The following is a 23,267-nucleotide window of genomic DNA, read 5'->3' as shown; positions in this document are numbered from 1 at the left end:
CATTAATTGTCATATATACTTTACCCACATTAGGCAATTCCGTAATCTTTATTTAAGGAAATAATAATTGACATTAATAATGAATTTATGGTTAGTTTAATAAAAAGTTTATTATATAATTAGATGGACCAACCTATTTCTCTAGTAATTCTAAGAATCATCCTATTGATGACATGTGGCTACAAAAAGAAGTTGTAATGGACCAACCTATTTCTCTAGTAATTCTAAGAATCATCCTAGTGATGACATGTGGCTAAAAAAGAAGTTGTAATGTTTCACAAATAATATATAGGGGATATTAAATATAGATTTTTGGCTTAGTCCAACCATAATATTTTTTTTACTAATAAAGTAGGTTTTTTTCTTTTTTTTTGGAGTATTTTTCGCTATATGTCATCCTATCATTCGCTGATATTTCGAATTGGGCTTTGACTTTTTTTTATTTGAGCTTCTGTTTTCTATTTAAGTTGATTTCGAAAGTACAAAAGGTTTCAGTCATTTATTTGGTCCGACGGAAAACGAGATTAGTAAAGTCGTTGGCCCATTTAAATTTATTTTGAGTTTTTAATATTTCATCAAAATAGGTTAGCATGCCCACCACCGAAACATTTTGTACCTTTGTCTCTAGAGATTCCAAGCTGCCTTCAGATGTTTGTGACCGATGAATTAGTTTAATGCTCCACTCTCCGTCTTTTAATTGATAGAGGTTAATGATGGAATCGACAACTTCTTTATCCTTTCAGCTTCTTTCATTTTTTCATTTTCCTCAAACACTTTATATGGAGTTGCAGAAGACGGCTTAGCTCATCTTATCATCTCCCTATCAACTCAGAGAGCATGGAAGGATCTCCTGTGCTTGCTTTGATGATGTACGAGGCATCATTCCTGGTCTACAGGTAACTATCGCTCTCTTTGCTTTGTGTCATTAGATTCACACATACCAATCTTTGTTTGGTGTTTATTTGTTTTTGTCTGCATATTAAAGGAACATACTACAAGACTCTTGATGGGACTTGCATACATGATTATGTCACATACTTCGTTGATGCGCTCATGTTAAAGTTCTTGTAAAGGCTAAGCCTCGCAAAATTGGAATCTTCAATGTTGGTACCAGGAAAGGTACATACTACATATGCAAATAGATTCTCTACTAAAGGAAAAAAAAGAGAGAATGAATTTAGAGAAAGTATGTGTGAGCAGGTAGGTCCGTGGAGGAGATTGTTGAAGCCTGCAAAAAAAGCCACAGCGCTCGATTACTTGGAAAGAAGGGCATGCTATTAGTAGAGGTACTGGTAGAGGTACTCAACCAGACTAAGGGATATGAACTCGCCAAAAGGGAGAAATGGTGGATTGAACAGTGACACAAGAGGGGCGGAAAGTCGCTTGATACTACCAAACTTCAGTTGTTGCTTGATATGACGCACAAGTCAAACAAAAGAAAGGTTTCTATACGTTGCTTGATATGACGCACAAGTCCAACGAAATAGAGAAGTTTACTTGGAGCTAACCACACCAAGAAACAAGAAGTGTTCTACAAATAACAAAGGATATAAACTCAATAAAAGGGGAAAAAAGGTTGTCTTATTTCGTGGCTCTTAGGCCTTATTTATAGGATTACAAGTTGTAGATATTCAAAGAAGAATGTGCTAAAAACAAGTCATTGAAAATGGAAGCAAAGACTTGACTAAATAAAGTCTTTGACTGAAACTTGGACTGCCTCTTGATATAGCCACGACCAGGACTTTGAAAAGTGAAGAATATGCTCATGATATGGGCCAAGACATGTCCCTTTGAGGCCTGGTCGAAATCCATCTTTTCCCTTAGCCAATATTTTATCGGTTTTTCCATTTGGCCCAAACAAGTCTGTTTTTGAATCTTTTTGAAAACCATCAAGCCCAAGACTTTCTTGGACATTTAGAACATGAATAATCACCTTTGGCATGATTTAATTGGTCGTTGGTTCATCAGAAAGAAGATTGGCCATTTCTAGCTTTTCGGGTGGTCTGAATTCGCGAGAACTGAAAATTATCTGATTTGTATATGGCATAACTGTCACATATGAACTCCGTTTGATCTGATTCTTCTTCGAGGAGCTCCGTAATTGAGTTGAGAACATTCTCCAAGTGATTTCATGCGTAGAATCCTCGTGGTTTTGAAGATATAAGTCAAACAATGAACATATATCTTTACTGCTTCCCATGATCAAGTCATGCATGTCTGTTTTGCCCGGTGCGCTACCCAAGGGCGCATCATTCCCTCCATCTTGAAAAGGATTTGACCTCAAATCCATTTTACCTGTATCAAAAGGAAATGAATCAGGCAAAAAGAATCTAAAGAACATGTAAAATTTAGTGAAGGAAAATTTTGGAAAGAAACTTCCTTGGAGTTTTGATGTCATTTTCCTTGAGTACATGCATCTCCAAACCTCAGGCTGATAAGCATGGTCTATGCTTTTATTCCTTAAACTTCTTTGAGACTGAACATGTTTATCCTGGACACAGAATACCAGGATCATATGTGCAAGACATGTACCTGTTCAGATCAGAAACCAAAGTTTCTTTCCCTAGAACATGTAGCACACGTTTCAGATCATCATGAAGCCCATCAAAGTAAGTGTTGTACACCAGAATGGTGTCAGGGCACGTGATAGCACCGTTCCTAAAGAACAAATTCAAAACATGCGCAAGTTTCTCATATTTAGAACACAAAAGATCAATTTCAAACCGATAATTACTTATCCAAGGATCAGTATGTTTATCAAATAAGGTGTTGTAAATCAGAATGTTTTCAAGGCATGACATACCATTAAACATTTCCAAATATGCCTAACATGATCAGAATCAGGACACAAAATTTCAAGATCAGATTCAGAATAAGAATGAGCAGGTTTCAAAACAAAATCACAACAAAAATCGGTTTTAGCTCTAAGTGATTTTGTTTTCTGCAAATTACTAAACATAAGCTCTTTTCAGGCACGTGTTGGAGAAAACAAATCATCAGTGATCAGTTCATGACTAGGAAAACTCAGTTCAAAACCATTATCCTTAAAACAAACAAAGGAATCACAAGGTTTTCGGAAACAGAAATTTGGTTGTTGCAAAACAAGCTCAAATGATTTTTCAAGATGATCAAAGCATTTGCTATGTTTCAAAAACTGATCAAAGCTCAAAACAAGATAAAAAGGGATGTCATTGTCATCTTGAACACATTTTTGATCAAAGAGTTTATCAGGTTCAAGTTTCTTAAAAGAATGAATCATGTTATCAAAAATAGAATTTGAAACACACAAAATTCTTTTATTTTTTCAAGACCAAAACATTTTCTGTCACTGGAACTGACTTTAACAAACAAATCATGTACATAACAGATGATGCCAAGTTCCTTACAGTGCTCTTGTGGATTAGGAGACAAAGGGGCATGAGTTGTGCCGGGATCAAAGCAAAGATGATTCTCCATGTTGATGGATGTGATGCTTGGTGCTTTCTCTTCAAGGATTGGACCAAGTTCGTTTTCCTCATCTAAGATGGGACCTAGATCATCATCCATGGGTCTCCTAGTGTCAAGAAGAGGTCCTTGTTGTGGGTAGTTGAATTGCTCTTCCTCAAAATCCTGTGAAACTAGAACAACACTACTCGGATGCTCCGGTTCAAAACTGGTTAGTCCATTAGTCTCTTCATCATCAAACATAAAATCAGATTTTGCAGAAGGAAGATCACATTCATCCTCATAAATGATCAAACTTTCCAACAACTTTTCATTATATTCATAAAAAATTGGTAAAGAATCTGAAAAATCTTTTAGATCTTCAAGGTTGTTTTCAAATTACCTTTAGGTTTTTCATTGATGAATAATGATGGTTCAGCTACAGGTGCACATGTGGTTGTGCTCTTCTTGTGGCTTTTGCTGACGTCTTTGAGTGCTTTCACCACTCCCTCTACAAGATTGTCACAAAACTCTTGGATTTCAAACTGACTGAAAAGTCTTCTTTGAACAGCTTCATCTCTGAACGTTTTAAACTGTTCCTTGCACCTCCGGTTAGGCATCTCATGTGGTTTTCTTTGGGTTAGTCTTTCCTGCACAGGAACAAAATCATCAAAAACATTCAACAAGTTTTGAGATGAAGAATGATAATTAGCCTGTCGTTGGAATTTCTCTTGGCCACTCTTCTTGTGAAGTCCAAACATCTTAACCTGAAAAATCTCAACATAAAAGGTTAACATATAAAAATAATCCTCACACTCTCAAGTGTTTATCTCACCCACACAAGTGTTTCTCTCAGATTTAGTGGTCACTCAAGAGTCTCCTCTCAAAGTTCTAAGAGAACAAATCAAGTAACCCAATGGATTTTTTCAAGCAAGCAAGAGATGAAACACAAGATAGAAAGATAAGAGAATTAAATTTTGAAATACGTATTAACCAGTCTAAGGCTGGATTTTTCCTCAGCCTGCAAAATTTTTCTTCCAACACCTAGCCAAATAAATCAAAACATTTCGATTTTTTTTCTTTTTTTTATAGATCTTTTCTTTTCTTTTCTGTTATTTTTAATAGAAGAATGGCGATAGGTAAGGTAGTGGCCCAGATTTGAGAAAAAAAGAAGAAGAAGAAGAAGTGTTTATAAATGGAAGATGAGAAAGATAGATATATAGTACCGGTTGAGTGGCTCTGATACCACTTGATACGCCCTAAATTAGGGAAATGATCACTCAGCCAGACTAAGGGATATGAACTCGCCAGAAGGGAGAACTGATTGATTGAACGGTGACACAAGAGGGGCGGAAAGTCTCTTGATACTACCAAACTTCAGTTGTTGCTTGATATGACACACAAGTTCATCAAAAGAAAGGTTTCTATACGTTGCTTGATATGATGCACAAGTCCAACGAAATAGAGAAGTTTACTTGGAGCTAACCACACCAAGAAACAAGAAGTGTTCTACAAAGAACAAAGGAGATAAACTCAATAAAAGGGGGAAAAAGGTTGTCTTATTTCGTGGCTCTTAGGCCTTATTTATAGGATTACACGTTGTAGAGATCCAAAGAATAATGTGCTAAAAACAAGACATTGAAAATAGAAGCAAAGATTTGACTAAATAAAGTCTTTGACTGAAACTTGGACTGCCTCTTGATATAGCCACGACCAGGACTTTGAAAAGTGAAGAATATGCTCCTGATATGGGCCAAGACATGTCCCTTTGAGGCCTGATTGAAATTCATCTTTTCCCTTAGCCAATTTTTTATATGTTTCTCCATTGGCCCAAACAAGTCTGTTTTTGAATCTTTTTGAAAACCATCAAGCCCAAGACTTTCTTGGACATTTAGAACATGAATAATCACCTTTCGCATGATTGATTTGATCGTTGGTTCATCAGAAAGAATATTAGCCTTTTCTAGCTTCTTTGGTGGTCTGAATTTGCGAGAACTGAAAATCACCTGATTTGTAAATAGCATAACTGTCACATATGAACTCCGTTTGATCTGATTCTTCTTCGAGGAGCTCTGTAATTGAGTTGAGAACATTCTCCAAGTAATTTCATGCGTAGAAACCTCGTGGTTTGGAAGATATGAGTCAAACAATAAACATATATTTTTACTGTTTCGCATGATCAAGCCATGCATGTCTGTTTTGCCCGGTGCGCTACCCAAGGGCGCATCAGGTACCGTGTACAGCGATCCAAGCAAGATCAGAGTGGACAGCTAAGCATAAAAACCTTAAAGAGATTTTGGAGACTGCATGGTGATGGAAAAATCTTAGTACAATTAATTATGTACACAACTACATAGTATCTATTTTCTTTAAAAATGTACAAAGTTTGCGTTGAGCAAATGTACAAGACAAATTCGGTTATATTTGAAATTTTATATATTTTCCCACACAAACTTTGTTTTGCAGTAACTAGCAAGATTCCGAGAAAAATATCGATGACAAAAATTAAAATAATAATTGTATTTATTATATTTTTTCTAAAATAAAAAAAATATTAGTATTAGAATTATTTATTTATGTTTTATTTTCTTTAAACCACTTAATTATTTATTTGAATGACATCTCTCTTTTTTAGTATCCTAAGGTTTCTTAAAAACTCATAGTTGAGAACTCTTGCTCTTTCTCTGTCCTAATCTTTTTTCTTTATTTTTTCTTTAAATGCTAAGAACTCCTTCTAAAACCACCATTAGAGGTACTCTTACATGCATATCATTTGGATCCGTATTTTCCAAAAAAAATTTCATTGGTAAACTGGCTATAAATCTGTATGAATTACACTTCTTTGAGAATGCTGAGAATTCGTCACAGGATGAATATAAAAACACTTATGAAAATAATATATAATTTCCGGTTTTGGTTTATTAGGTTTTCCTAAAAACAAAAGTTAGTTTAGAGATTAACAAAATCTAGCTTACTTAATTAATCCGACCAAGGCCAGAAACCACTATTAAAAGTTGATAGTAAATTAGAGTGCAGTACAAAACCCCTAAACCTAAACCTAACGCAAAACAAGATGAAGAGGAAGAAAGAAAAATCATCATCATCAGTCTCCCCTTTTGTTTTTGTCGTTACCGCACGATATCGTTTTCAACAGCCTGGCTAGGATCCCTCGAACCAGTTATCCAATTTTACTCTTGTTTCACTCCTGACCTCCAGGACGCACGATCACTCATCGGAAGACCCGAGAAGTACCTCCACGGCTGCTTAAACCTCAACAACAACAACCCTAACCCTAGCTGGTTCATACTTTCCCAACGTGAGTTGATACCAACCCCTTCGTTTCCTTACCAACATCTCAAGTCCTCAAGTGCTGTCTCCTAATCTGTTCTCAAGAGTGTTTCTAATCGATTTTTAAAACTCATCAATGGCGTAAACTCCCCAACATGCGCCTTTCTCAAAAATAAGCAGTCTTTGAGGTGATGGACGGTAAAATTTATGTGATGTGAGGCTGCAGCAGCAAGTATTCAGCCGATAATTTGTAACGACCGTGACGCAAAGAGGGAGGGGCCCACTTGCATTTATATTTAAAACCCAAAATCTTTTTTATTTATTTTGTCCCACATTGGAAGTTCAGAAAACATACATCCCTTCCCCTATATAAGAAACTCCATCCCTTCTTTATTTTCATCAAGTGAAAGTATATCTTTGCGCGTAACGAGTTAATGTTGAATTATCCGACGATCAGTCACAAGTGAATTTTTCCGGTAGGATTTCTGGGCGAGCTTCTGGTGGGTTTTTCTGGTAAGTTTCTCGCCTCCCTATTTCTAGTTATAGGAATCTATTTAGGGAACGTTTCAAATTTAGGAAAGAGGTTATTTTAGGGAATTTCTATTTTAGGAAAGCCACCTTTTTAGGAAAGTTTCTATTTTTAGAAATATTATTTCTTGAAACTCTGAGCCTAAGCCGTTGATTCTCGTATTGCAGTTGACCTCAATTGACCACCTTCCATTGATCATTCCAGCCAGTGACTAAGGTGAGAGCAATTTCATTTAATTTTGTACTAGTGTGGAACTCTTTCTATGATAGTTTAGATTTCGAAGCATGATCCGTCTCTTTGAATCGAGTTTGTTTGAGTCTTTTTGGTAGTTAGTTTATTCAATGTTAACCAGAATTAGGGGTATAGAGGATTCAACTATTGTTTAATGTTAAGTGATGATGTGCATAGTTATATAGTAGGGACTATGTGATGAATGCGGGGGCCCGAAGAGATTTGGGCTAACGACGCATATGATTACGAGGGCCCAGAGAAATATGAGCTAGTGACGTATAGAGTGCAGGAACACAGAGACATCTGAGCTAGAGACGCATATTGGATGAGTACGGGGGCCCAAAGATGTCTGAGCTAGCAACGTATATTGGGTGGTGCGGGGTGCAGAGACATTTGCATATCGACGCATAATGGTGGAGTGCGGGGGTCCAGAGATGTCTAGACTAGCGACACATATTATATTATCGTATAAGGAGAATGTGGGGTGTGTGGTAAAGCTATGTACCATCCATCAGCGCATTGTTTGTTTTGTGTGATGTGCTAGGCATCGTGTTTATTTATGTTAGAGCTAAACTTTCATATTGGGAGTTCTATTTACTTAGTCAGAGGTTTGCGTGTCTAGCATCCCATACCTCACTGAGTGACTCCTCTGTTACTCACCCCTCTTTTCTTCACCTTTCAGGTGAGACTAGCGGACATTAGTGATTGCTATCGGATTGGTGCTTTTGGGCGTTTTATTTCTTTCTTTTCAGACTTCCGGTTTTTATGCTTTTATCGATATTTTCGGAATTTATTTTTATTGGATTTATGGTGTTTGGAGACTATTTATGATGATTAATAAATGGAGATTTCGGGATTATTATTTAATTTTGGAGAATACGGGTATTACAATTTGGTATCAGAGTGGGGTTCCGTCCAGACTCCGATCCGTGATGGCGATTTGTGGGACTGGATTTTAATCAGTTTTAGATGATTTTTGAAATATTTATTGGGATTTGGATTTTAAAAATAAAATTAAATAGCACATTTCTATTTGGTATGATGTCTTGAATCGTTGGTATTGGTTTCAGCAGAAATAATTGTGTTGCTTTTCGTTTTAGATATTGCCAAAGAGAAGAGTTATTTTTACCCAGACTGCCAGAGCCACTCGAAGGATGGAGATGGGCATGTACCGCCCCCGGTTCTTCCGCAAGCGGTTATACCGTTGATCAGGATGCCTTGAGGCAGTGGTGCATGATGTCGCTCAGTAGGTAGTCCAGCAGGTTGCCCAGGACGCAGCTAGGCAATCTGCTCAGGACGCTTCTAGGGTAGCTTCTCAGGAAGTTGCTAGGCATATGTCTGAAACTCAGTAGGGGCAACAGGTTCCGCCAGTTCAAGTTCAAGGGAATCAGCAGCCCCCTATTCAGCAGGTTCCAGGGGTATTTCAGGTTCGACCACCACCTGTTCTCCCAGAGCAGGTTTCCAAGGTTGATGAGACGCTTATCTGGGTGATGGGGCAGATGAAGGCCGTGGATTTAGAGACTTTTGGGGGAACAGTGGACCCTGAAGTTGCTTATAATTGGAAGCATATGATGGTTACGTGTCTGGAGACTATCCATTGTCTGATACGCCTTTGTCTTAATATCGCATAGTTGCATCTGCGTGGGGATGCATTAGTATGGTGGAATGGAGTTCGATCGATGCGTCATGGTGATCTGACTTATTGGGATTTTCTTAGTGTGTTTAACAAGAAGTATTTTCCCAGAGAAGTGTTTCACCAGAAGAAGAATGCTTTTGAGCATCTGAGTCATGGTACTAGGAGCGTTAGAGAGTATGAGCGAGAGTTTTGCCAAATTCGCATGTTTGCTGGTAATAATTTCGATGAGGGAGGACTTGATCAGGAGGTTCTTAGATGGGATGCGAGTTGATCTCCAAGTGCGAGAGATTTCACCTTATCTGTTATGTTATGGGAGTGTGGTGACTTACACCAGATAAGGTGAAAGCTCTCGAGTTGATCAACTCGCATCCCATCTAAGAACCTCCTGATCAAGTCCTCCTCATCGAAAATATTACCAGCAAACATGCGAATTTGGCAAAACTCCCGTTCATACTTCCTGACGCTCATTGTACCCTGACTCAGATGCTCAAAAGCATTTTTTTTCTGGTGCAACACTTCTCTGGGAAAATACTTTTTGTCAAACGCAATAAGGAAATCTCGATAAGTCAGATCACCATGACGCATCGATCGCACTCCATCCCACCAAACTAATGCATCCCCACGCAGATAAAACTCTGCGATATTAAGGCAAAGGCGTATCGGAAAATGGATAGTCTCCAGACACGTAACCAGACTATACTTCCAATTATAAGAAACTACAGGGTCCATTGTTCCCCCAAAAGTCTCCAAATCCACGGACTTCATCTGCCCCATCACCTGGATAAGCGTCTAATCAACCTCGGGAACCTGCTCTGGGAGAACAGGTGGTGGTGGAACCTGAAATACCCCTTGAACCTACTGAATATGGGGCTGTTGATTCCCTTGAACTTGAACTGGCGGAACCTGCTGCCTCTGCTGAGCTGCAGCCATCTGCCTAGCAACTTTGTGAGCAGCTACTCTAGCAGCCTCCTGAGAAGCTTGCATAGCTGCCTTCTGGGCAACCTTCTGGACTGCCTCCTAAGTGGTCTGCGTAGCTGCATCCTGCACCATCTGCCTTAGGACATCTTGATCAATTGGTAGAACCGCTTGCGGCGGAACCGGGGGCAGTACATAACTATCTCCATCCTCTCGAGTGGCTCTGGCAGCCTGTGTACGAAGAACTCTCCTCTTTGGCGGCATCTAAAACGAAAAGCAACACAATTAATTTCTGCTGAAACTGAATACCAACGATCGAAGACATCATACCAAACAAAAATGTGCTATTTAATTTTATTTTTAAAATCCAAATCCCAATAAATATTTCAAAAATCGTCTAAAACTGATTAAAATCCAGTCCCACAAATCGCCATCCCGGATCGGAGTCCGGACGGAACCCCACTCTGATACCAAATTTTAATACCCGTATTCTCCAAAATAAAATAATAACTAATAATCTTGAAATCTCTATTTATTAATCCTCACAAATAATCTCTAAACACCATAACTTCAATAAATAAATAAATTCTGAAAATATCGATAAAAACATAAAAAACCGGAAGTCTGAAAAGAAAGAAAAAAAAAGCCTAAAAGCACCTATCCGATAGCAATCACTCTTGTCTGTTAGTCTCGCATGAAAGGAGAAGAAAAGAGAGGTGAGTAACAGGGTTGTCACTCACTGAGGTATGAGATGCTAGACACGCAAACATCTGACTAAGTAAATAGAACTCCCACTATGGAAGTTTCGCTCTAACATGAACAAACACGATGCCTATCACATCACACAAAACAAACAATACGCTGACTGGTACATAGTTAGACCACACACCCCACATTCTGCTCATACGAATATATGATAATATAATATGCATCGCTAGTACAGACATCTCTGTACCCCCGCACTCCACCACTATGCGTCGATATGCAAACGTCTCTGCACCCCGCACCACACAATATACGTCACTATAGCTTAGACATCTATGGGCCCCCGTACTCATCCAATATGTGTCACTAGCTCATATGTCTTTGTGCCTCCGCACTCTATACGTCGCTATCTCAGATTTCTCTGGGCCTCCGTACTCATATGCGTCACTGGCCCAGATCTCTCCGGGCCCCCGCACTCATCACGTAGTCCCTACTATATATATATATATATATATATATATATATATATATATATATATATATATATGTATGTATGTACATCATCACTTAACATCAAACAATCCAAACAACTGTTGAATCCTCTAGACCCCTAATTCCGGTTAACATTGAATAAACTAACTATCAAACACGACCTAGACATGCTCGTTTCAAAGAGACATGTCATTCTTCGAAATCTAAACTATCATAGAAAGAGTTCTGCACTAGTACATGATTTAACGGAATAGCTCTCACCTTAGAGTAGTCAACTGAGGTCAACTGTAATACGATAATCAACGGCTTAGGCTCATAGTATCAGGAAATAAAATTTCCAAAAATAGAAACTTTCTGAAAATAGAAATTTTCCTAAAATCCCAACTTTCCTAAAAAAGCGGCTTTCCTAAATTAGAACTTCCCTAAAATAACTTTTTTTCTAAATTAGAATATTTTTCTAAATAGATTCCTATGACTAGAAATAGGGAGGCAAAAAGCGTACCAGAAAAACCCGCCGGAAGCTCGCCCAAAAATCCTACCGAAAAAATTCACTAGACTGATCGTCGGATAATTCAACAATAATTCGCCACACGCAAAGAAATACTTTGACTTGATGAGAATAAATAAAAGTGATGGAGTTTTTTATATAGAGAAAGGAAGAGAGGTAGATTTTCTAAATTTTACGACGTGGAACAAAATAAATAAAAAATGTATTGGGTTTTAAATATAAATGCAAGTGGGCCCTTTCCTCTTTGGGTCACGGTCTGTTACAGAACTGTGGAGAGGTTTACGACCCAAATACACAAAATTGGGAGCCCACAAGTGCCACAACACTCGATCTGCCGAATCAAAACAGTTATTACAGTTCCATGATGTACTTCGTAGACACAGATTTTTCCAGTTCCACCAAGTCGTCCTTGGCAGAGACAGAGAAAAAGTTGTGGTTGGTGGTTCGCGATGGTGAACTATAGTTAAGGGACTTGAAGCAATATCCTCTAATTATCTAATTTGGGTGACGAGCTCTGGCCAAGAAAAGAGAGTTATAGTTTGGTGGAAGACTAATTATGCTGAGGAATGTGAAACTGAGGTTTGGTGTGCGCAGATATTAATTGAGATTTGGGATCGCAGGACGATTCTAGGATTCACAGAGTGGTCTGAGAATGTGTTTACCTTCCAGGGATGTCATGAATCTGATGATGAATCTGAATTCCTTTTGCATTCTGCTTTAGTAAAACATGATTATTGAGTTTGTTTTGTCCTTGAGAGAATTTTACGAGTTTAATAAATTTTTAGTGATTTATATTCTACAGAGCATTTGGTAAATGATTTTAACTGAAGGATAGAAAATTACAGGACAACATTTGTTTGTTTATGATGGAAAACATAAAACATAAAACATTGAATATATTAGGAGGGCATTCTTCTCTAGAGTTCAACCCATGATTATAACATAAATATTTAAACCGATTTCCTCGTAGTTCAACGTATTTACAGACAAAAACAGGACATAGATCTGTCTATACAAGTCTTGAAGATATCATTACATGTTTTATGCAAAAAAGGACGCAAACAAAAGATCAAACTATCGCATAAAAAAAACTTTTTGATGTTCTTTGGTTCTATATATTCAGGTCAAGGTTGCTTCAATTCTTGTTGTTGCTGCTGAGTTCTTCTTCTTGTTCTTGTTCAGGTTCTACCATGGAAGCAAATTCACTAGAAGTGCTTTTCAAGATCTGTTTACTGTATACTTCAGTCTTTGAGCTCAGTGACAGATCCAGAAAATTATTTTATTGGAACTATTTATCATATAAATAGATTTAAATTATATTATTTGTAATAAAATAATATTAAAAACTATATATATAATATATTATAGTTTTAAATAAATATACTCTTAAAATCTGTATTTTTTAAATCTAAAACAGAAATTGCATATTGTAATAAGATAAAGAAAACAATTCTTGATAAAATAATATCTATGATTTTTAAATTTATATATATATATATATAAATATGTTTGCTTCACTAGAGGACTCTCCACGTAGCTAAATAGTTTAATATAGTGGTGACATGTGTCCCATTTAGCAAAGTGATGCGTTTCATTTATCGTCTTCATGAACCAGGCAATGTTTCTAGGGTTTCGTCTCTTATTCTGTCTTCAACACCAAAACATTTCTTCTGTGTTCTGAAACCAAAACGATGGACTGGCGAGGTATTTCTCAGACTCACATCGACATCTTCAATCTAAAAATTATTCTTTTTGTATTGAGAATTAGAAAGGTTATTGTTTCCTGATTCACTCATGACCTTCAATCTATTTCTTGAAAAGTTATAGATTCCCGATTTGAATGATTATTAAGGTTTTGTTTATTGATGTTTTTTAGGCGGAGAGAAAAATATAGAACGGCTGAGAGATCAGATCCGTTGTTGAAGCTCGATTGTGATGCGTTTTAGAAGCATGGTCTGGAAATCTTCTACGAGGGCTGACTTTATCTCCGGAGATAGCTCGATGGGTTCGATCACATGCTCTGTTCTGTAATTTGTTTCTTCGTTGAGGTTGAATCGAAGAACAGAGGTCGGAGACCAGAGGCTCTGTAGTGGATTTGTTTATACCATCATCTACCTTTCAACAACTTTTCGATTTGTTTATCTTGCCAATGGGGTTGGGAATCATAATATGATGACTGGTTTGATAACTCTTCTACTTATTCTCTTTTATGCTTCAGTTGCGGGATTCAGTGAGAAAATAATAATTTTGGTTTTGATTCATCAATCGAAGATTCATATTTTGATTTTTGTGTTTTTTACTTTTTTTTTTTTTTCTTAGTATTAGGATTATTGTGACTTAACAACAATGTGATAATGGGAGCATCTGAAGGAAGAAGAGCAATAGAGCATTGTAACAAAGAACATCACGTCGTGCTTTGTTTTTTTTCTGAAACTTTTTTTTTAAAAGGTTGGTCAAATGGTGAATAAATAAACCAAGTGAGCTTACTGCTACGTGGGGAGTCCAGTTTCACATCAATGGGTTAAAATCCCTCCACCTCCCTCTGATCCTAAAGGTGATTCTACCGTATATGGTTTAATGACTCGCTTGGACGAGTACGGTGTCGTTTTGAGCTTTAAAGTGATTAGGATAGCTTCTTCGAGTTGATTCACACGCCCGCGATTAGCTATCTAAAGCAAGTATGATCCATACATCATCATCCTTTGAGTAACTCTCTCTTCTATGGTTAGTTATTTGGTTGATTCTTTGTTGTTTCATGCAGTTTAACAGGGATGGAGTTCTGCTTTTAAGGAGATTAGATTCAAGATTGTCTAAAGACTTACCCTCTGATCTCCAGAAGCTCCGTTGTAAGGTATGTTTTCTGACTCTTAAAGCAAAAACTGTTTGGTTTCTTTTTCTCCCCCTTGGTTAACAAAATGTGTGTTTAGGCAGCGTTTGAAGCACTGAAGTTCTCGCCAAGGGTTATGGAGATATGGAAGAAGCTTGCAGAAAGGATGAGGAGCAAATGTCCTTACATTGCCCTTCATCTTCGACTTGAGAAAGACGTGTGGGTGATAACAAGCTGCCTTACTGGTTTGAGCTCAAAGTATGATGAGATTGCAAGACTAGAAGGGATTAAGCGGCCTGAGCTCTTAACAGCCAAATCTACCTTGACACCTAATGAGAGGAAACTTGCAGGTCTCTGTCCGTTAAATGCCAAGGAAGTAACAAGGTTAGTGAGTGAGCTACTGTTTTTCTTTACAATAAATACGATATTGTACTGCCCCATGAACTCAAACCTTTCGCAAAACGAGCTTCGATAATGGCAGCAATCGACTATATAGTATGCAAGGAGAGTGATGTGTTCATGGCATCTCATGGAGGAAACATGGGCTGCGCAATTCAGGTACACACACACACTCTTTTGGTGGTCAATTAAATGTCTGTGTTGCTAAGATGTTGAAAACTAATCTTTCACAGGGTCACAGAGCTTATGAAGGACATAAGAAGCTTATAACACCAAACAAAAGGCAAATGCTCCCATACTTTTTGAACAAAACAATGACTGAGACAGAGTCTGAGAAGATGATGAAGAAATTTCACAGTCAATCTCTAGGACAGCGAGAAATAAGGGTTAGCAGAGCTGGAAGAGATGTTACAAAGTATCCTGTTCCTGAGTGTATGTGCATTAATAATCAAACCACTCGAACTATTTAAAACCTTTTTTTTTGTTGTTGCACATACGATTATTATCTTAAATAAAAGGGTAATAACATGCTCTTCTTACTACAGTTTCTATGCTTTATTTTGGAACTAAGATCCTATCTTCTCATTCATTAATAAGAAGCATCAAAACCCAATAGATTGAACTGATTCACATAAAGGCAGAAACACGAGATGATTCATTTAAAACGCTTATTAATTCATAAAGCTCAAAGTCTTACAGAAAAGGAACAAAAGAAACTTTGCAGGGCACAAACTTAAACGCTTATTTTCCAGAGTGTATCAAACTGCCTGCACCTAGGACCTGCAGGTAAAAAAGGATCAATGATCATCAAGCAGTGATCCACTATGAATCCCCCAAACGGTTGAGACTGTTTTTTCCACAATTGTTTACAAATATAGTGACGAAATAATATTTAATAATAAAAATTAATAAATTGTGCATATTTATTGAAAATATTTTGATTATATATTTACACTGAGTTGTAATTCAGAATTATATTTTAACTATAGTAAGATTTGTAATATATTGTTTTCTGTTTATAGTTTAACAAATAACATAGTACAGTGATATTCTTATAGAAGTTTTAGTGTATTTAACTCCTATACAACGTTCATTGTCAAAAAAAAATAAAATAAAAAAAGCTCATATACAGTGTTTTAGAAAGTTTTTTATTTGGTATGAAATATATATATTTTTTAATAAGAGATAATTTAGTTTTACTTAAAACAGTGAATATTTAATATTAGCTTTACCTATTATAATTTTAATAAAATATATTATAAACACTAAATAACATATAAGAAAGAGAAATTCCCTAAGATAATCATTTTTTAGTTTTTGTCACAAAAATAGCCATCAATAAAGAAAATGACCAAAAAGAATTTTATTAAAAGGCAAAAATATATTTATACTCTAGGTTTAACTAATCTAGACTTAATGTTAGAGTTAAGTGGTGGAGATTTGAGGATAGTGTTTCAAATTTTTTTTAAAAAAATATTAAAATTAAAATTTTCAAAATGAAAAGAGGCTATTTCGATCATTTTTCTTATTAAAAACTATTTTGTGACAAAAACTTAAAAATGATTATTTGGGAAAATTGCTCTATAAGCAAAGTAATAAACAAAAACATGATATAAATAATATACGGTATATAGCAAATTGAAATATCATATAAACAAACTATTGTAAACAAACAAAATATATCTTATCACATATAATTCATCCTCACATAAAATTTTCTAAAAGACAAAAATCATTATCGTATATATCTGTTGCAAATATAAACCTGGAACACAAACCATAAAATCGTTCAAAACTTAATAACATAGATCACAACTAAAGTATATCCCGCCCGTAGGGCGGGCCCACCCTAGTTATCTATAAGCTAGTGATATATAAACCAATCTTATTTTAGCTCTAACCTTATTGTAGCCACGATAGTTCCATACATAAAAAAGATAAACCAGAGATAACCCATTTATAATATATATATATATATATATATATATATATATATATATATATATATATATTTAAAAAGGTAAGAAAATTGTATTACTATTATCTTATGATTTAAGAAATAATTAAAATTTAATTAAAATACTATAAAACAAGAAACAAACAATTGTTTTTGGAGATTTTGAGGGAGAAACTCGGTTTTAGGGTTTCGCGAAAGACTTATTTTTCGGTTTCACAAAAAAAATTATTTTTGCAGTTTTGGTGGGAACTCATTTTAGGGGAAAACATTTTTTTGTAGTGTTGAAGGAAAAGCTCATTTTATAGTTTTGGCGTTAAAACTTCTTTTTAAGATTTTTGATAAAAAATTTTATAGGAATATGAAATCATTATATCAATTTCAATACAAAAATTTCTATTAATTATTTTATGTAGTATATAAATATAAAAAGAATTGATCAAATATTATTACACTTTTTATAATTTTGAAATTAGCTACCACAATTATTTGTAATGCCATTTAGGTTATTTGGTAAGCGATAATAATTAGCTTTAGACTTACCTTTTATTTTATATAATATAATAATTTAAATTATTAAAAATTGTGTTCATTATATTATGAGCTTATAAGTATAAAAAAAATAATTTATTAAACGTTATTATTCTTTATATAATTTCAAAAATTAGTTACCATAAATCATTATTTGTAGTATAACTTAGATTATTTTATATAATATAATAATTTAAATTATTAAAAATTAGTTACCATAAATCATTATTTTGTAGTATAACTTAGATTGAAATAAAAAATTGTTATAATTTGTTTGGTCGATAATTTTAAATTTTATTTATTTTAATTTAGATTCAAAATAATATTTGTTACCATAAATCATTATTTGTAGTATAACTTAATTTATTATTTTGAATCTAAATTAAAATAAATAAAATTTAAAATTATCGACCAAACAAATTATAACAATTTTTTTATGACTTCACAAAATGATCGACATGTAAGCAAAAGTTACTTAAGTGACTTCTCGTTAATCTTTATTTTTATAACTATTTAATAAATTCATATAAATAATTTAAATTGAGATAAAATAATTATAAATTAAGATAAAATAATTTTGCAACACATGATAAATAATTTTATAAATTATTAAAGTTTTTTTTATAAATGACTTATAAGACATATATGGACATTATAAGACATTAATAATTATTATAATTCTTCATATATGAATATAATGTTTTATATAAGACTATGAAATCAATATATCGATTTCTATAAATTATTTTCAGCTAATTATTTTATGTAGTATATTTATATAAAAAAATTAATCAAATATTATTACCCTTTATAAGATTTTGACAATTAATTACCATAAATTATTATTTGTAATATTATTTAGACAATTTGGTAACTGATATTATTTAATTTTAGACTGACTTTTTATTTTTGATCTAATTAAAATATTAAAATTGAATATCCCTCAACTCATCAAATTATAATAATGTTTTTTAAAAAAACTCTCTCTATGATTGACACATAAGCAGAAATCATTAAAGTGACTTCTCAATTTTTGAATTTTTATTAGTGTAAATTTTTAAAATACATTAATATTTTTATTTATATTATATCAAATTTGTAATTTGTTTTGAAAAAACGATAAGATGATTTTTTTTCTAATGTTGAAATATGTAAAATGTTTAATTACTTTTTTAAAAAAAGATATTCATATTTTCCCTTTTTATTACCAAAATTGTATCATATTATTAGATGTGTTTTAATAATAAATTTCATAATATAATTTTCATTCCTTATATTATTTGGTTTGATAATCAACAAATCAAATTATAAGGATTTTTTAAGGTAACTAATTGATTATCATGATTTCTTATCAATCTTTAATTAGTTAATATAATTCAATATGCATATTATTGGGTTATTGGCAATTAACATTAATTAGTTTTATACTTTCCTATTTTGAACAAAATAAAAATTAATAAAAATTAAAGCCATCAAATTATCATAATTTTCTCAAACTTTCTATATGAGCGTCACCTAAACAAAAGTCACTTAAGTGACTTCTTACACTTTATATAATTTTGACAATTAATTACCATAAATTATTATTTTTAGTATCATTTAGACTATTTGGTAAGTGATATTAATTAATTTTAGACTGAATTTTAATTTTAGATCTAATTAAAATAATTAAAATTGAATATATCTTAAATAATTAATAAATAATATTATTTTCTTAAACTCTCTCTATGATTGACACATACACAGAAATCACTAAAATGACTTCTCAATTTTTGAATATTTATTAGTGTAAATTCTTAAAATACATTAATATTCTTTTATTTGTATTATATCAAATTTGTATTTTGTTTCAAAAAAAATGACAAGATGATTTTTTTCTAACTTTGAAATATGCAGTATTTTTAAACCCGACCCGGACACTGAACCGGACTACTTACCGGGTCACTGGATCACCGGGTCGACCACGGGTGAACCACGGGTTAATAAATAAATAAATTTTATTATATAATAATATATTAGCTATGAATTAAAATATACAAACTAAATTTTAATATTTTCTAAATGTTTTTTAAAACATAAAATAATAGTTTGGATATGTATATATTTTATGTTTAAAAACATTTAGAAAATACTTAACTTTAGTTTCTATATTTTTATTCATTTGACATACAAAATATCAAAAAATAGTTTAGGCTATTTAAAAAAAATTTTAACAAGGTAAGATTTATGACATCTAAAAAAACAAGACATAAAATTCATAAATATTTAAATGTCTAATGTGAATAATAAATTAAACTCAAAATCCAAAATAAACCAAAAATGAAAGATCATTGTAATAAATAGTCAATAACAGAAATAAACTAACACCAAATCATATCAACTAATTTTGGTTCTCTCTACCATCGTTCACTTTATTTTTCTGAGGTGGCATAGTAAAATCTTCATCAAAAATCTAAATATCACAAAATATAAAACTGAAAAAGAAAAATCTTACTTCTTTTCTTTGTCAGCACCTAATTTCTTAATTCGAAACTTAGAATATAAAACATAATTAAAAAATAAAAAAGAGTAAAATTTATTTATTGGTTCAACCGGTGGTTCAACCGGTATCGGATTCCGGGTTTTAGTAGATTTTTGCGGGTTTTTACGGGTTTCTAAATATTGGGCTTTTCACAAAACCCAAACCGGATTTTTTCTGGTTCACCGGATTTACCGGTTCAACCGCGGTCCGGGTCGGGTTTCAAAACACTGGAAATATGTAAAATGTTTGATTACTTTTCTTTAAATTTACTCTGTTTTTAAATCAATTTTTCATATTTTCCTTTTTTATTACCAAAATTGTATCATATTATTAGATGTTTTTAAATAATAAATTTCATAATCCAATTTTCTTTCCTTATATTATTTGGTTTGATAATCAACAAATCAAATTATAAGGATTATTAATGTAACTAATTGATTATCATGATTTCTTATCAATCTTTTAATTAGTTAATATAATTCAATATTCATATTATTGAGTTATTGATAACTAACATTAATTAGGTTTACACTTTCCTATTTTAAAAATAATTAAAATAACTAAAAATTAAAAGGCATCAACTAATCAAATTATAACAATTTTCTCAAACTCTCTATATGAGTGACACCTAAGCAAAATTACTTAATTGGATTTTCAATTAATGTTTAGTAGGATAATTCAATATGCATATTATTGAGTTATTGTTAACTAACATTAATTAGTTTTATATTTTACTATTTTAAACATAATTAAAATAATTAAAATTAAAAGTCATCAAACCAATCAAATTATAACAATTTTCTTAAACTTTCTATATGAGTGACACTTAAGTAAAATCAATTAAGTGACTTTTCAATTAATGTTTAGTAGAATAATTCAATATGCATATTATTGAGTTATTGATAACTAACATTAATTAGTTTTATACTTTCATATTTTAAACGTAATTAAAATAAATAAAAATTAAAAGTCAACCACCAATCAAATTATAATAATTTTCTCAAACTCTCTATGAGTAACGTCTAATCAAAATCACATAAGTGACTTCTACGTTTAGTAGGATTAGAAGGATTTGCAAAATAATAAAATTTGTAGATTTATTTATTATTCAATTTGATAAAGTTAAGTACTTGATTTTGTAAGATGGGTATCAGTATAGAGTAACGGTGATTAAGAATCATGACCAGCCTGGCCTAGGTCGAGACAAGAATATGGATGTTCCTCTGTATCGTGTAGCTCCGTTAAAAAGGAAAAAGAGAGTTATGACGGCCGTCATTATGGTTGGACGGACGGAAGTAAAAACTTCCGGTTTACTCAACGAGGTAAATATGTGAAACACAAACGTAAAAGAAAAACAGTTAAAGAGATAATTAAAACTGATCCGTAGGGTTTACATATAAAAACGAAAATGGATGATGAGAGATTGGAAACAAACATCTCCTTCTTCCTTCTCTATCATCTCTTCCCCATTCATCTCCTCCTTCTGAAAACCCTAATTTTCTTCCTCTCATCTCTAACCTCTGTCTTTGTCTTCTCTGTTTGATCGATGATAAGGTAACTTCAAAAAGCCGCGTCAATTCTCACCTTGTACCAACAGGAAAAATAAGGTTTCAGGTACTTAAACATACACAGCTTCTTCATCTCTGATTCTTATTATTCTAAATGTTTAGCAATGATCTTTGATTCACTACCTTATAATCTGAGCTTTTTTTTTTTGTTTTTTTTAAATGTTCTTATGATATAATTTAATTGATCAACTGTTTGTTAGGATCGATTTGGATCTTGATTTTAATGATCTGATTGGTATTGATTCGGACATATTGGGGGGGTTTTAGCTGATCGGACAGAGATTTTGTGTAATGGCGACAACAAATGCTTGCGATGCCGACACGCTTCTGCCTCCACGGAAGCGGTTACTCGCCGGATTCAAGAAACAGAGCTCCAACGGATCCTCTTCCACTTCATATTCAGACGGTTCCTCCTCTATTTCGGCAGACGTGCAGACCTACCTCGACAATCTTCTGTCTTCCCAGCTCAACGATGACAACCACGGTCGCTCTCCCGAGGAGCTAGCTCAGGCCTCGAAAGCAACTGCTGCTTTAGCGGCTAAGATCGCTAAGGCGGCGAGAGCCGCGGCTAACGAGAAAGCCTTTATTGCTTCAAAGGCGGTAGCTGCAGCCAAGAGTGCGTTGGAGCTGTTCGCTTCGTTTCCCGCTGAGACTGTGAAGGAGAGGTCTCCAAGGAAGAACAAGCAGAAGAAACATGTCCCCGTTCATGTTCTGTATTCAAAAGGTGTCGCGGATGAGGATTTAGCGCGTAGGCTGAATCGAGCTATAGACAATTCTCCTAGAGTCTTGACTGGTCACAGAAACAAGAAGCAGAAGAGCGTAGCTAGTACTATGTACGATGGGCATGATGTTGCTGGTGTTGTGGATTCAGACACATCTACTGACGATGAAATAGACAGAACACGAGTGAACAAGAAGGTTCTCTTATGCGATGATAGTGCGCTGAAGGAGAAAACAGGGGAAGGGAGTGGTAGCTCATTGGGGAAAAGAAGAGGGAGAGTGAAGCTAAAGAAGTTGGCTTTGAGCAAGTGTGCCTCGAAGGATCAAGAAAACGGAATCATCACCAAGTCTCCATTAGCAGGATCCGTTGACCCGCTGGCTCAGCAGGAAGGTTCTAATGGTGGTGTGGGCCAGGTGAGATCATAGCCAGGACTATCATGGAAGTGTTAGGATGTAAAAGTTACAGGAATGTGTGAAACAGGAAGGAATTTGTGCGTTCATATCAACTTTTTTACCTAATAGGGGTAAGAGAGTGCAGATCCAGCAGCATTGCCATTTCCAGTAGAATCCTTGTGTTGTTACTTTTTTTTTATTGTTCTGCTTTTTTGGGTAATGTGTTTGAATTTATTTGTATATTTGGGAATAATATTCTAGACAGGTAGATTTTATATATACGTTGTTTTTAACTGTTAAATGCTGGTTGTTGAATTATTGCAAGTGTTTGTTGAACCAAGGAGTAGTTATTGGGATCTGTAGCTGTGACTCCAATTTAATAAAGTGATGACTTTTTGTTGGTTTGTTATGTTTGTTTTGACATGTTTACCTTGCATAAGAAAAAAAAACACAAATGTTTCTTATTAGGCTAGGGCATATGTTTTGTTTTCTGTTTTTTTTTTTTTGGTTTTTTTTTCTTAATATAGAAATATAGGAGCAGTTCAAGTTTTTTTTTATAAAGCTTGGTTAATTTTTTCCAATCTCAATTTTTTTTCGATTTCTTTTTCTCGGAAATATTGAGAACAG

The 23,267-nt window shown here is 33.9% G+C and overlaps 1 protein-coding gene and 2 long non-coding RNA genes across 12 annotated transcripts; all 3 read left to right on the top strand.

The window, feature by feature from the left end:
- Positions 1-207: 207 nt before the first annotated feature.
- On the top strand, positions 208-5,583 carry LOC106395324. Its single transcript, XR_001279202.3, has 3 exons — positions 208-896; positions 986-1,119; positions 1,201-5,583. It is a non-coding gene; the product is annotated as an uncharacterized LOC106395324 (long non-coding RNA).
- A 7,677-nt stretch (positions 5,584-13,260) lies between these two features.
- On the top strand, positions 13,261-15,497 carry LOC106390164. 9 transcript variants are annotated; one of them, XR_007326196.1, is made up of 6 exons: positions 13,261-13,431; positions 13,604-13,794; positions 14,176-14,405; positions 14,489-14,578; positions 14,655-15,112; positions 15,187-15,497. It is a non-coding gene; the product is annotated as an uncharacterized LOC106390164 (long non-coding RNA). The 9 variants fall into 9 exon arrangements; XR_007326195.1 differs by having other exon boundaries at positions 14,047-14,405; XR_007326194.1 differs by having other exon boundaries at positions 13,604-13,906.
- Positions 15,498-21,346: 5,849 nt separating this feature from the next.
- On the top strand, positions 21,347-22,958 carry LOC106396977. Of its 2 annotated transcripts, none has more exons than XM_013837495.3 (2): positions 21,347-21,573; positions 21,795-22,958. In XM_013837495.3, the coding sequence occupies exon 2, from the start codon at positions 21,819-21,821 to the stop codon at positions 22,671-22,673; it is 855 nt and encodes a 284-aa protein (XP_013692949.1). In that variant the 5' UTR covers positions 21,347-21,573; positions 21,795-21,818; the 3' UTR covers positions 22,674-22,958. The 2 variants fall into 2 exon arrangements, with proteins under 2 accessions (XP_013692949.1, XP_048618609.1); XM_048762652.1 differs by having other exon boundaries at positions 21,728-22,958.
- The last annotated feature ends 309 nt before the right edge of the window (positions 22,959-23,267 follow it).

The sequence above is a fragment of the Brassica napus genome, chromosome C7 (genome assembly GCF_020379485.1).
Source record: "Brassica napus cultivar Da-Ae chromosome C7, Da-Ae, whole genome shotgun sequence".
Classification (NCBI taxonomy): Eukaryota; Viridiplantae; Streptophyta; class Magnoliopsida; order Brassicales; family Brassicaceae; genus Brassica; species Brassica napus.
This window is presented reverse-complemented; position numbering and strand designations above follow the sequence as displayed.

Excerpts from the sequence above, each read along its gene's own strand:
- LOC106396977 (XM_013837495.3), top strand. The coding sequence starts at position 21,819 with ATGGCGACAACAAATGCTTGCGATGCCGACACGCTTCTGCCTCCACGG.